The sequence below is a fragment of the Saimiri boliviensis genome, chromosome 16, assembly GCF_048565385.1.
Source record: "Saimiri boliviensis isolate mSaiBol1 chromosome 16, mSaiBol1.pri, whole genome shotgun sequence".
In the NCBI taxonomy this organism is placed as follows: domain Eukaryota; kingdom Metazoa; phylum Chordata; class Mammalia; order Primates; family Cebidae; genus Saimiri; species Saimiri boliviensis.
Window position 1 is genome coordinate 57,753,488 of NC_133464.1, and position 15,760 is coordinate 57,769,247.

The 15,760-nt window shown below is 42.2% G+C and overlaps 1 protein-coding gene across 1 annotated transcript in view; it reads right to left on the bottom strand.

Moving 5' to 3' along the window:
- Positions 1–11,379, bottom strand: part of VPS36 (vacuolar protein sorting 36 homolog) — a 39,219-nt gene extending 27,840 nt beyond the window's left edge. The window contains exons 1-3 of the mRNA XM_010337919.3: positions 10,423–11,379; positions 3,306–3,374; positions 648–718 (exon numbers count right to left, since the gene is read on the bottom strand). Of these exons, the coding sequence (XP_010336221.3) occupies positions 648–718; positions 3,306–3,374; positions 10,423–10,746 (464 nt within the window). The 5' untranslated portion in view covers positions 10,747–11,379. The remainder of the gene's footprint in view (positions 1–647; positions 719–3,305; positions 3,375–10,422) is intronic.
- Positions 11,380–15,760: the final 4,381 nt, after the last annotated feature.

Here is a 15,760-nt window from a genome sequence, read left to right on the forward strand (position 1 = left end):
TAGTTAAGCTAAACCTAAAGATAAGCCTCCATAGGAAAAAAAAAATTCCCATGCCGATAACATTTGTTCACATGTCTCCTCAATTACATGTACTTAAAATATAAAGCCAAGTTTTCAGTACATTTGAATAAACAGGAGCATTTGAACTTAGGCCTTTATGCCAGGGTGGCCTCATCTCCTGGCTTGCCTGGGACACTCCGATTGTATCCCTGTTGCCCTGACCTAACTGTTCATTTTACCCCCTATTATTCTGATAAATGTCCTGCTTTGTACAATAATCATTATTATATGCTATTTAATCTTGCTATCTGAACAAGTCAAACTTAAGAAACAAACTTAATGATCAGCTAGAAACAGGAGCAAAGTCAGTTATTTTTTTTCAATAGATTACTTCTGATTTTAAGTATGAAATGAAAGGTACACAGGCATGTGAAAGCAAAGTGTCTATGGAAAGATAATGAGAACTGGGCCACATTTCTTTATCATGACCCATGTATAATAAACAAAGATATTACAGCAAAGCTAGGTACTTTATTCATGCTTTAAGAATGAATTCACACATCATTGAGTCTAAGATAGGACCTCTTGACCAATAGCATGACAGGAAATGTTTTCTGTGAATAAAGACAGTACTATATAGACCTTACCTCTTCCCAATTCCAGCCGCCTGTTCTTCAATGAACACAATTTGGGAAAGAAGAATGGCCATGCAGCACTCCTAGGAGGGAATCAGTAGCTCAATCAAAGACTCTACCCAACATCCATAACACTTGTCAGAAATCCTTGTTTTATAGCATTAATCAGTGTCATATACCTTAATAAAAATAATGGAAAACAATAATGATTTTATTCCTTAAAGGAACTTAAGGAAAAATTAAATGAAAACAATACTGTGGTGGCATTTTCCTGTGTGGAAGAACATAAGAAGTTTAAAAGAAGCTGTGACTAGCTTTTGTTTTTACAATGGGTGTATTTTCTATGAGTAATATTTCTATGAAAACTTTTTACTTGTAATATTTTCTTACGGTGAAAGCAAAAAATGAAAGATACATCAAGAACAATTTTAAGGAGAGCATTTATGTAGATGACTTTCTCTTCTTTATAATTTTCCACACTTCACTCATATGCCCACATACAACTATTAATAGTTTTAAACAGAAAACACTGATGTAGCATCCCTTTATTCGCATGTTTAATTTTTTTTTTTTTTTTGAGACAGAGTCTTGCTCTGTCACCTGGGCTGGAGTGCAGTGGCACGACCTTGGCTCACTGCAACCTCTGCCTCCCAGGTTCAAGCAATGCTTCTGCCTCAGGCTCCTTAGTAGCTGAAATTACAGGTGAGCACCACCACACCCAGCTAATTTTTGTATTTTTAGTAGAGACCAGGTTTCACCATGTTGGCCAGGTTAGTCTGGAACTCCTGACCTCAAGTGATCCCCCTGCCTTGGCCTCCCGAAGTGCCAGAATTAAGGCAGGAGCCGCTGTGCCTAGCCAGTATGTTTAAGTTTTAACATACATAAACAGTATGTTTAATTTTTATATATGACTAACAATGTAATAAGTCTAAAGATTTGTTCAAATTGACCTCTTTATATGATGATCAAAAAATTATACTAAGATTAACTTATAAACATACGGTTTAAAATAATCCATGCTATCCTCCCCAAAAAGATTTATTTCCTGAATATATATTACTTTTAAAGGAATTAGACAATATTAACAGTCTAAGGCAGCAGTCGCTAACCTTTTTGGTACCAGGAACTGGTTTCATGGAAGACAGTATTTCCTGGGGAGCATGAGTTGTGGTTTCAGGATGAAACTGTTCCACATCACATCATCAGGCGTTAGATTCTCATAAGGAGTGCATGATCCCTCACATGTGCAGGTCACAATAAGGTTCACGCTCCTATCAGAATCTAATGCCTCTGCTGATCGGATGGGAGGCAGAGCTCAGGTGGTAATGCTCACTCACCCACCACTCACCTCCTGCTATCTGACCTGGTTCCTAACATGCCACAGACCAGTACTGGTCTGCGGCCTGGTGGAGTTGGGGACTCCTGCGCTAAGGCATGCATTATCAACAGGGGCAATATCAGACCTAGGAGACAAAAGTTAGTTCCCCGGGGGGAAAAAATTTAGATATTATAATGGTTAGCAGCAGCTCTTCAAGGGCTACAGTACAGTATACAGTTAATTTGTGGTACTAAAATTTCATGGGGTTTGGGGGAACAATCAGGAAAATAAAAGCACAGATGAGATAGCTATTTTACTGGCAATGCTGAAATTAATGTATATATACTTTCAGGTTGAAGCTCTTGGGAATAAAGATATCAGCTCTATATACATATAACTCTCCCTTCCTTAAACAAACAAACAAACAAAAAAAAAACGGGCTGGGCACGGTGGCTCACGTTTGTAATCCCAGCACTTTGGGAGGGTAAGGTGGATGGATCAGGACCTCAGGGGTTCGAGATCAGCCTGATCAACATGGTGAAACCCCGTCTCTACTAAAAGTACGAAAATTAGCCGGGCATGGTGGCGGGCAACTGTAATCTCAGCGACTCAGGAGGCTGAGGTAGGAGAATCGCTTGAACCTGGGAGGCAGAGGTTGCAATGAGCCAAGACTGTGCCACTGCACTCCAGCCTAGGTGACAAGAGTGAGACTTTGTCTCAAAATAAATAAATAAATAAAATAAAATGGGCGTGGGGGAATACATGCTGACTCAGAAACAGTTCTCAGTATCTAGGTAAAAGCATGCACTTGCTGGCAGACCTAGCCTCCTGATTCTCAACAACAACCTAGGACAACTAGTGGTTTTAAGGACCTACGAGCTCTTTTTAAAGACTCCCTCACAACTGATGGGGGAATTATTCCCCTGTTACACATGGAACATTCAGATATAGAGTAGAATTTGACTGGTATTTAAAAAACGTGATTCTCCATCCAGTAACTACATGGACTTTTCTGGAACTGAATAAATGACAACACGCTAACTCCTGTTTCCCACTCCATTCAGAGAAATTATATGGGACACACTCTTTTGTCATTCAGAAAAGGAAAACTTATTACTGCATTCATTATATAAATTTTACCAGAAATGAAAAAAAGAAGAAAACACTTTAGAGATTTAAAACCTACCGTTGTGGCTCATACCTATAGTCCCAGCTACTCAGGAGGTTGAGGCCAGGAGGATCACTTGAGCCCAGAGGTTAGAGATCACCCTGGGCAACACAGCGAGATCCTGTCTCTAAAAAAATAGATAAACAAAATAAAACCTACAACAGATGCAAAAACTATATCTTACATGATTTTTCTGATCTCTCCAAATCAGTCGGTGTGTACTAAGAAGGAGAGTCCCAGCATCAAATTTTATCTAGAAAGAAAGAGCATCACAAAATATTAATAACGGTAGTTCAGATTTTCTTCATGAATTATACAACACTAAGTTAATCTTATAAATAAACATTTTACTTTTAGCATAGGCTTATCACAAATTAAAGAGAATCAATGCTACATACTTCATAAGCTATCTGCATAGTCTTGACAGAATTGGAAGAAAATGCAAACAACCAAGTATGATACACATTCATACTCTGCAATCCATGCAAAGATAAATAGAAATGATGAGGTAGAACTGCATGGATTTCCATGAAACTCTAACACATTGGATGGGTGGGAAAGAAAGTGATTTACAGCAATATACAATTTTATTACATATGCTGTATATGCGTGTGTTTGCAGATACACACATAGTGAAAACCGTCTAAAAGAAACACACAGTTATAATATGTTAACAATCACTATCTCAGAAAAAGTGGGAGGAAAGGGGTAGAAAGGAAGCAAAGAGCTCTTTTTTACCTCTACACTTCACTACTGATTGAATTTTTTTGCAGTTCAATTCATGTATAGCACTCATAACATTTTTAATAAAAACAAAATCCAGGAATAGATACAAATACATACAAAAATAAATACAGATGGAGATTCAATCAATGGCACTGGGACAACTGGGTTGCCAGGTAGAAAAAGAAAAACCCTTATATCTGGGTTTGTACCTAATATAATGCACCAAAATGAATTCTAGATGGATCAAATGATTGAATAAAAAAAGAAAAAATTATAAAAGCACTAGAAAAAAATCATGAGATAATTTTTTAAGTAATCTGAGTGAAGAAGACCTTTCTAAGAAGGCATTAAACCCATTAGCATTAAAGGAAAACTCCCAAATTCATATGTGGAAGCCCTAACCCTTGATGTGACGGTATTTGGCGATGGAGCCTTTGGGGGTGATTAGGTTTCGAAGGTCATGAAGTGTGGCCCTCATGATGGGACTAGTATCTCTATAAGAAGAGGAAGAGACAGGAGGGCTTCCTCTCCATGAGTGCATGCTGAGAAAAGACCGTACAAGTACACAGGGAAATGATGGTCATCTGCAAGCCAGGAAGGTCCTCACCAAGAACCAAATCTCCCAGCACCTTAATCTTAGACTTCCCAGTCTCCAGACATATGAGAAATAAACGCCTGTTGTTTAAGCCACCAGGTTATGGTACTCTATTTTAGCAGCCAAGCTGACTAGGACATACACTTTGGGTATATATGGCCTAGTCAAAATATAAATTTTAAAATGTTCTTCAAAACTACAATACAATCACCAAGAAATGCCAGCTAGGTCTTTAGGACCAAATCTTTAACAATCACTACTTGTTACTATGCCCTGAAAGTAATATAAATAAGCAAACGTTAGAGTTGGAATCCAAGAGATTAATGAATTAAACCCTTATGTTTCTGTTAAAAACAAGATATGTACTAGAAGCTTCTATTAACTAAAGTTACCAGAAAGTAAAATTTGCCATGAGATAGGGCTTGCTTGTGTCCTTTCTAGGAATATTCAGTTATTTTAAAAGTTACATCTGTTGCTCACTAAGTCCAAACTAAAAAAAAAAAAAAAAGTTACAAGGCTAGTCCCATTATAAGGCAGCCTTACAACATAAACTCTAAGGAAAGCATTTTAGTGACGGTCCAGTTTATTAAAATAAGACTGGAATTGTTTTGAGTTTAAAATAACATGTTAAAAATATTTGTAAAGTAAATAACGAATTGGAGCATTATTACATATCCTTCTTAAATTTAAAAAATAATAAATTATATATGTGATCGATAACATAGAGACTTATGATACTAATATAGAAAAAAGCAGGTCTCAAAATAGTACATATAGCATGACTCCACACACAGATCATGCCAAAAGTAAGTGTTTATGCATAGTAGGATTATTGATTATTTCAAGCTTCTCCTTTTGGTTTATCCATACTTAACAGCTTTATTACATGTCTAATAAATAAAAAGAAAAGATTGATCACAGGCATGTATATCTTCATGTAACTCTGAACTGTATATATAGCTGTATATACAATCATTTTTTGTTAAATCAAGCACACATAGGAACATGTGTCAAAAAGTCCCTGTATAATAAGTAACACACTTCTTGACATACATTTTAAAAATTGTTTTCTAAGAGTAAGGTCTGATGGTTTTATTTATTTATTTATTTATTTATTTCAGACGGAGTTTTGCTCTTGTTCTCTAGGCTAGAGTGCAATGGCACGATCTCGGCTCACTGCAACCTCCGCTTCCTGGGTTCAAGTGATTCTCCTGCCTCAGCCTTCTGAGTAGTTGGGATTACAGGCATGCACTACCATGCTCAGCTAATTTTGTATATTTAGTAGAGACAGGGTTTCTCCATGTTGGTCAGGCTGGTCTCGAACTCCCAACCTCAGGTGATCCACCTGTCTCAGCCTCCCAAAGTCTGGGATTATAGGTGTAAGCCACCTCGCCTGGCCTGATTGTATTATTGTTTTAATGTTATTAAGTAGTAAATAATGATATGGTTAGTAAACTTTAATGAAAACAGACTTTCTGAACCATCTAGTCTAAATACACTTCATGAGAGGTTGTCCCACCAACGAACTTCAACACGTCAGAGAATGGACCTTATGAGTCCATGTTTTTCTCAGAATCAGAAATAAAACATATGTACTGTTGGCAGTTAGTTCAGTCTGGCTTCAAACATTTTGGTTAATATCATTTATGCAAAACCAAGTAACTGAGTTTACAATATTTTAAAAACCTCTTCTTTGCCAATGAATAAATTTATCTTTTCCAAAAGCATATATTTAATTATCCTAAGAGTACATAATGTTGCATTATAGAACATATTAGTTTCTGATTAAGAAATTTGCAGGTTATCTTACTGAAATCCAAGCATATTCACGTTAATTTAAGGCTGGAGCCAGACTATGTTCCATTGCTACGTCAATTAACAATTTGCAAATGTAAAATGTTGCTGCTCTAAGTGAAGAAATTGTATAATAGTTCCCTGTAGGGATTCCAATGGATTAAGATCTAAACCTAATAGTCAAGTTTAGGCTGGTTTGCTTATACCACTCAGAGCCTAGAATAATTTTAACTGCTTAAAAATTGATCTAACTTCAGCACTCACTGAAAAGTTCTTACACTGTTCTTTTTAATTTACATTTTTTCTGTTATACAAATAATACACGTTCAGTTTTGAAATCTGGAAAATATTTAGAGTCTGAAAAAGAATGAAATAACTCATAATCATACCAGCCAGAGTGTGTATGTATATATACACAGATATTTATGTATATATACGTATAACCTTTAAATAGAATATGAAAGAGTTTTGTAACTATTATTAATAGTATAGTTATAAAATATAGTTAGCAGCCTATCATTAGCAATTCCTCATGCTAATTAGGACATGCCATAATTTTTTTCGTTTTTGAGATGGAGTTTTGCTCTTGTTGCCCAAGCTGGATTGCAATGGCACAATCTCAGCTCACTGCAACTTCTGCCACCCAGGTTCAAGTGATTCTCCTGCCTCAGCCTCCTGAGTAGATGGGATTACAGGTGCCTGGCACCACAGCCAGCTAATTTTTTTGTATTTTTAGTAGAGATAGGGTTTCACCAAATTGGCCAGGCTGGGCTTGAACTTCTGACCTCAGGTGATCTTCCAGCCTTGGCCTCCCAAAGTGCTGGAATTACAGATGTGAGCCACCTCGCCAGGCCCCATGCCATAATTTAATTAATCAATCCCTATGGTGGGCATTTAGATTGCTTCCAATTTTTCCATACATATAATAATATTATATGTAATGTATAATAATGCTAGGATAACCATTCTCATATGTAATATTTTTACACATCTCTATTTCTCAAAGGTAAATTCCTAACCGTGAAATTGTTAGCTGAAAAAGATTAAACATTTTCTAAATTTTCTGACATATGCGGCCAACTTGCCACTTTACACATTACTAACCTTACATTATCTTTTAAATTAGCTGAGGCTACAGAAGCATCTGTGAATTCAAACAAATGACCTGTCTACAGTGCTTATGAAAGTAACACATTATCCAGTCAGAATGAGACCATGAAAACTATGCCTGTATAAACAAGCAAGCATGCGTGTATTCATAAGAGACACCTGGGCAGTGGGAACAGCAGTCCATTGGCTCTGGTTTGCAATTCTAGTTCCACCAATTACTAGTTGTATGACCTTGGACAGCTCACAGTTTTCTCAAGTATCAGCTGTGGGTTTCAGTTTCCTCGTCTTTGGGAAGATTTGCTGTATTAAACATTACATCAAGAGTGGCACTGGTGACTGCTATATTATGAAGTCCTTTTTTTTTTTTTTGAGACAGAATCTCTGTTGCCCAGGCTGGAGTGCAATGGCATGATCTTGCTTCACTGCAGCTCACATGAACAAAGCACAGGCTTTGGGAGTCTGATCAACAGAGATTTAAATCTTATCTTTGTGGATCTTAGGCAACTCACTGTATGTCTTAGCGTTACTTTCTTATTCAGTAAAATACATCATATTCCTGGTGAGAGGATGAAGTAAGATGACATGTACAGCTCCTGGCTCATAGTAGGTATTTTAATTATTCAGGTCTTTAAAAAATGTGTTTCACACCCACAACCAGCCAGGAGATACAAGGATGAGCAAGGTACACCTGTGCTCCAGGAGCATCCAACCAGTCTAAAAAACAGCCATGGGTGCACTTGCGCAGGGAGTGGGTTGGGATGCAAAGCTATGAAGGCTAAGCAATCTGGACTGCAGTCCCCAGGTCAAAGGAGCTAGTGAGGCATCCTAAAAGGGAGACTAACTTTGTCAGATTTGGGGGCTGATGTGTAGCCTTGTATAGTCTTTAGCACCACAGGAGGTCTGGAAACCTTTCAATAGATGAAGGAAACCTCATAATGCACTTTCCCCCAGGAGTCAGCCTGTGCCTCATTCAGCCTGGGGACCAAGTAGCTTCAAGACAATTCAGCAAGTGGCTAAGTCAGTTCAGCCCTGGGACACAGTGCTGAGGGGACTCCTCTTAGAGCTACACTCAAGTTTCAACTTTTAGAAGAGTTAATTCTCTAGAAGAGTTAAGACCCTGACTAGATCACAGGGTCTAAAGCATTTTTTCCCCCATGATTCGTTTCTTAAACCTCTGACATTTATATACTTGTCTGCTAAAACAATGAGCAAAACTTTTAAAGTAAAAATTAGAACTTGCTGGTTCGACAACGCATTTTTCATATAAAAGTACTAACAGTTGTTATTTTACATTGTTTTGAATCTATCACAGCTACACTGCCTGCCAGCAAAAGTGTTCCTAGTCTTCATATTGGAGTTCCACATAATAGTAGTATGCCACGCTCTGCAAAAGCATGACTTCCTAGTGCTCCCTTCAGGGACTGGCACTGGAGGAGTCTCTAGAGACAGATCTGCCACTGTCAACATTCAGTTCCTCTCAGGAAGGGCAAAATCAAAACGCGGAGGAAGGGGAGGTGGATTAGCCTTCCCATTTAAAATAGTGACAAAGATGTAAACTGGTAAGAAAAGGAAAAAAAGTAGCTTGCCACTCCAATCCGGGAATGGAAGACTCAAGTTGAGATCAAGCTAGCTGAAGTGCCAAGGCAGGCTGGGCACGGTGGTTCACGCCTGTTATCCCAGCTGTTTGGGAGGCCCAGGCGGGTGGATCATTTGGGGTCAGGAGTTTGAAACCAGCCTGGCCAATATGGTGAAACCCCGTCTCTACTAAAAATACAGTAATTAGCTGGTGTGGTGGCAGGCGCCTGTAATCCTAGCTACTCGGGAGGCTCTGAGGCAGGAGAACTGCTTGAACCCGGGAGGCCGAGGTTGCAGTGAGCCGAGATCATGCCACTGCACTCCAGCCTGGGCGACAGGGCGAGATTCCGTCTCAAAATTAATTAATTAATTTAATTAAGTAGTGCTAAGGCAGTAAATGAAGTTAGGCCCATGCAAATTATTTAAGGAAAGGACCTTTACTCAATAATACAGGCAATACAGCCCATGGAAAATGCCCTAAGGGAGTCAGCGGACCTGGGCCCCATGTCATCTGTGCCTCTAGATAGCTGTAAGCACTGACCAGGAAAAGCCATAAGTTGAGGAATTTACATTCAAGTACAGCGGGCAGTGTCCTTAACAAAACGGCAAGAGAAGAGAGGCAGCAAATTAAAACTTGTGGAAACCAAAAATGCTTGTGGGTAAATGAGTTTAAATTTTTTTCTAACTGCAGTTTATACATTTCAATCCAGAACAGAAACTATTTCGTAGTTTCACAAAACTACCTACAAAATATTTACTTACACTTCCTATTTCTCCTCTCGATTTGCAAACGCACCTTCGAATATTTATGCTTGCATTACAAGGCATCGTCTACTATTAATACAACACTTTACAAAACAGACGCTCACAACGCCTTTCTAAAGCCATTAGAAAACAAAAACCCAACAGCCTCTGGCAAGGGCATTCCAGTGAGACACCGACACCTCTTTAGGAAATCCTGTCGGCGCCACCCCTCGCCGCTCTGCCCAGGGCAGATGTGCTAATCCCTCCGCCTGCACGAGGTCCGAGCTAAGGCTTCCGCGGGGGCACGGACGGCACAGCCACCGCGCCCTCCTCACAGAAAGGCGGAACCGGGCCGTCCAGTGCCGACGCCGCGGTGGGTGTCGTCAGGGGGTCTGGAACCACGCCGAGGAAGTCGGCTGCCCGATCGCCGCCCGGCGCCCGCAGACCCACAGCGCGCCTTCTGCCGGGCACGGCGGCGGTGCGCGCCCGGAAGCATTCCGGGCCGAGGGACGCGGCCGCGATCCGCGCCTGCTGGGAACCATGCCAAAGTCGGGAACCGCGCTGGGAGGGCGCCCGACCGCCCCAGGCCGCGCGCGACCGGCCGGTAGGGAGGGCAGGAGCGCCTGGTACCGCACAGAGGCCGGCCGGGCCGCAGAGGGCGGGGAGCGAGACCGGGAACCGGGCCGCGCCAAGCAGGGCCGCGCGCTCACCAGGGGACCTTCCGCCAGCCCTTCGGGAAGGCCGGCCTACGCCCTACCTTCTCCTCGCCGTCGTATATTCGCACCCCGCGCTGCTGGATCACTAGGGTTTCGTTGATCTCCAGGAGGCCGCTGGTCCAAACGAAGCGGTCCATGGCCGCCGCCTCCCCGCCCCGGCGCTCCGGGGCAGCGAGCTGCGCGCCGGGCAGCCTGCGGCGCCCCCTAGCGTCAGACGGGGCAGGTGAGGAAGGGAGGGAGCGGCCTGGGCCGGAGCGGGCGCGGCTCGGAGGTGCGCCCAGGGACGTGGAGAAGTGAGTGGAGCGCCCCTGGCGGTCCATTCGCAGCCGGCCTTTTAGAACCCTTGATCGGCAGGCGGTCCACATCCTTCTAAATTCAGAGCTTAGAGGGAGGCGAGGGAGCCCCGACCACAGCTTGGACTTCCTTATTGTGCATTATGCCTGCATGTTTGTAGCAGTTTTCTTGTCAGTATCCAGAATGTTGCCATGTTCATTAATGATTGTAAACAATCATGTAACCCCTCTTTTTCAAATGAATATTTATGGCATTGTCTCTTGACAGCTGAAGTCAATATTACCTATGCTGCTTTTTTTTTTTTCCCTTTACGAGTACCTTGGCCGGGCGCGGTGGCTCACGCCTGTGATCTCCGCACTCTGGGAGGCCGAGGCGAGCTGATCACGAGATCAGGAGTTGGAGAGCAGCCTGGCCAACATGGTGAAACCCCGTCTCTACTAAAAATACAAAAACCAGCCGGGCGTAGCGGCACACGCCTGTAGTCCCAGCTACTCAGAAGGCTGAGGCAGGAGAATTCGCTTGAAATTCGGAGGTGGAGGTTACAATGAGCCGAGATTGCACCACTGCACTCCAGCCTGGGCTACAGAGCCAGACGTCTCTTAAAAAAAAAAAAAAAGATCCCAGCACTTTCGGAGGCCGAGGCGGGTGGATCATGAGGTCAAGAGATTGAGACCATCCTGGTCAACATGGTGAAACCCCGTCTCTACTAAAAAATACAAAATGGCTGGGCATGTTGGCGCATGCTTGTAATCCCAGCTACTAGGGAGGCTGAGGCAGGAGAATTGCTAGAACCCAGGAGGCAGAGGTTGCGGTGAGCCAAGATCGCGCCATTGCACTCCAGCCTGGGTAACAAGAGCGAAACACTGTCTCAAAAAAAAAAAAAAAAAAAAAAAGAGGATACCTCATTTACCCTGATGTGATTATTACACACTGTATGCCTGTATCAATATATCCCATATGCCCCATAAATATATACACCTATGTGCCCACACAAATTAAGTTTTTTTAATTGGGAGGAAACATTTAACCGGGCTTGATGGCACCTGCCTGTATTCCCAGCTGCTTCCCAGGCTGAGGTGAGAGGATTGCTTGAGCCCCGGAGTTTGGCACCAGTGAGCGACGTAGAAAGACCCCTTCCCCCTCCACCCAACTCCCCCACTCGACTCCACGATCCCCACCCCCAGGCTCAGAAACAAAAAAAAAAGATTATTTTTATTTAGGCATTTCCAACGGACCTCATGTGTGAATTTACATTTCAATATGTAGATCTCCTATAAGTCACCTGTAGGTTGGTCTGCGCAAAGCCATCCATGGCTGCTGCTATCACCCACCAGGCAGCGGCTGCAGACCCTAGCCATTTCATTTTTATATTTTGCTTATATGGAGCACCTATAGATATCTTCCTACAACTGATACATATTTTTCTCTTTAGGATTGTTTTCTTTTCTTTTCTTTTCTTTTCTTTTTTTCTGAGACGGAGTTTCGCTCTTGTTACCCAGGCTGGAGTGCAATGGCGCGATCTCGGCTCACCGCAACCTTCGCCTCCTGGGTTCAGACAATTCTCCTGCCTCAGCCTCCTGAGTAGCTGAGATTACAGGCACGTGCCACCATGCCCAGCTAATTTTTTGTATTTTTAGTAGAGACGGGGTTTCACCATGTTGACCAGGATGGTCTCGATCTCTGGACCTCGTGATCCACCCGCCTCCGCCTCCCAAAGTGCTGGGATTACAGGCTTGAGCCACCGCGCCCGGTTTCTTACAGTGTCTTCCCAAAATAAAATAACTGCTTTAAGGGTTGTGAACACATTTTACAGAGCCTACTACTTATCAGGGTAAGCGATTCTTCTTTCGGTTCTTACATTTAGGTCCATGCTTCACTTTGGGGGCCTAAGGCCGCGTGCCCATGTGGGCAGAGGGGCAGAGGGACAGAAGGCAGGCTGGCTCTCTGTTCCCAGGGTTCCACATCTCCCCCAGTCTTGGAGTCAGTGGTCTGTGTCTGGGCTTTACAAGAAAGGCAAAGCTCTTTCCAATGAATATAAGCCATCTCTCCCCCAAACTGAATTGCCACTTTTACCATGTTCTAAAATCCTGTGTGTATTTTGGTCTGTTTCTAAACAGTGTCTTCTGTATTTCACATTTTTCAATTTCCATCATCAGCATATGCCCAATAACTAAAAGTTCTTTAAAAACATTTGAATTGCTGTAGTATGCTATCTCGTATATCACAATTTACCATCATTGCCTGATTTTTGATGATTTAGTTGTTTATAACTTTTTATTCTTTTTTAATTGAAAGGAACATGGGACGTAAGCATCCTAATCAGATGGGGAACTGTGGAGTCTTACCTGGGCTTTGCAATGATCAAAATGTTAGGCAGTGAGGACATTTGCAAGGTAGGTTTTCTACCCTGAAGGGATGTACAGTCTGTAGTACACAAATAGAAGCCTGGCATATGACAGCTGCTGGGATAGACAACTGTACAAGGGTTTCCCATATCCAGGCTGGAGCAAGGAGAAATGTCATGTGTCTCATATATGACAATAAATGAATAGACAGAAGGTTTTAATTTTTATGAAGTCCAGTGTATTTTTTTTCTTTCATATCTCGTAGAATTTGCCTCCTCACTTAAGAAATCTTTTTTCCACAGAGATTGATACTGATTAAGAAATCTTTGCCTAACACAAAGTCACTGAGATTTTCTCCTATGATTTCTTCTAGAAGCTTCCTAGTTTTGGCTCATACATTTAGGTCTATGCTCCTTTATTTATTTATTTATTTATTTTTTTTTTGAGAAGACTCTTCTCTGCCGCCCAGGCTGGAGTACAGTGGCGGGATCTCAGCTCACTGCAACCTCTGCTCCCAGGTTCAAGCAATTCTCCTGCCTCAGCCTCCTGAGTAGCTGGGATTATAGGTGCCTACCACCACGCCAGGCTAATTTTTGTATATTTAGTAGATACAGGTTTCACCATGTTGGCAAAGCTGGTCTCAAACTCCTGACCTCAGGTGACCCACCCACCTTGGCCTCCAAAAGTGTTGGGATTACAGGTGTGAGCCACCAGGCCTGGCCCTATGCTCCATTTTAAAGTTGTTAGGTTTTGTTTCTGTTTTTCATTTTTGTACACGAGTTTAGAAAAGGGTCAAAGTTGATATTTTGTATGTAGATATCCAGTTGTCCCATACCATTTGTTGGAAAGATTTTCCTTCTTCATTGAGTTGCCTTGGAAATTGGAAAAATCAGTTGGCCAGATAGGCTTCATTGTATTTCTGGAATTGCAGGGAACCAGTCACCACCTCTCTCCGGGAGATCAGCAGCAAGGCTGCGGGGAACTTTGGTTGAACTTCAGAGAAGTGAAACCATAATAGGAGGATGTGTATGTCTCGGGGTAGAACAGAGACAGGCCCAGAGAGGTAACCAGCTTTCACAGCCCTTGCTGCAAGATAGTTGTTAGCTGAAGTATGTTAACTGAAGTATGAGAATAATAACCACAAGGTGTTCTAAGTGACTGTACCCTTCCTCTGCTCTGTGCTTTGTGAACAAATAAAATAAAGTACTCTGCAGCAGGTCTGGGCTGAGAGACTGGCATCCTCACTCTCCCCGACCGCCTGGCCCAGCTTTCTCTTTGTTTGTGTTTGTGTCTTTCTTTATCCCCCACCGTTCCCTTTTAGGTCTTTGAACCCTTGTGCAGCGCGGGACGCAGCACTCGTCTGATGGAATCTCTTTTGTATTCCATTTATTCCTTTGTCTTTCTTTACACCTGTAGCATAGCGTACTGTCTTCATTACTGTAGCTTTATAAGTCTTGAAATCAGGTAGGTAGTCCTCCAACTTTGTTCTATTTCAATTGTGTTGCCTAGTCTAGATCCACTACATACACATTAAGTTTTAGAATCCTATTGTCAATTTCTATGGAAAACCTTCTAGAATTTTGATAGGGATGGGATTGAACCTGTCAGCTTGGAGAGAATAGACTTCTTAACAAGATAAAGTCTTCTGATCCATGAGCATGTAATCTCTCTCCATTTATTTAGGGTTTTAAAAATTGCTGTCAGCAGTATTTTGTACTTGTCCCCAGGATGTTTTTGCCAGAACCTCTCACCTTCTGAATCCGATGGTCCCTTTCAGTCCCAGTCCTACTAGACCTCTGCAGTGCCCAACACTGTGGTCCATTACCTCTTTCTTCAGCCTCTCTCTTCCCCAGACTTTGTGCCCCCGACTGTGTCCCCATTGTCTTCCTACCTTTCAGATTGTCCTTCCCTGTTCTCTCACAGGCACTTTAGCTTCTTCACAAGGCACAGGAGGAACAGCTAATGCTAATTAATCATCAATACTCCAGGTGCCTACAGTTTAACGGTCAGCTGTGTTGGCAAAGACCGGTTCTGGAAGGAAGTCTTTCTTTCTTTCTTTCTTTCTTTCTTTTTCTTTTTCTTTTTTTCTTTTTTTTTTTGGATCTATACAAAAGCATATGCTTTCTCTCCAATTGTGGGCAGTAATATTAAAAACTGTCTCAAAAGGCTGAGGCAGGAGAACTGCCTGAACCCAGGAGGCGGAGGTTGCGGTGAGCCGAGATCGCACCGTTGCACTCCAGCCTGGGTAACAAGAGCGAAACTCCATCTCGTCATTGGAGCGGGTGAGTCTGGAGATTAGAGAATTGCCATGATGAAAAATCTAGTTGTTTTGCAGGTGTTCCTATTAATCATCTTAGCTTATTGAGATCTCCGTGGTATCTTTTGAGTCACTTTCTTTAATCACCATACCAACTTATATAAATTATTGAGATGAGATTCACATAACATAAAATTAACCATTTTATTTTTTGAGACTGAGTCTTGCCCTGTTGCCCAGTCTGGAGTGCAATGGCACAATCTCGGCTCATTGCAACCTCCACCTCCCTGGTACAAGCTATTCTCCTGCCTCCGCTTCCCAACGGGCTGGGCTCACAGGCGTGCGCCACCATATCCAGCTAATTTTTATATTTTTAGTAGAGACAGAGTTTCGCCTTGAACTCCTGACCTCAGGCGATCCGCCCACCTCCCAAAGTGCTGGGATTAGGGGTATGCGTCACTGCGCCTGGCCTATTTTATTTTT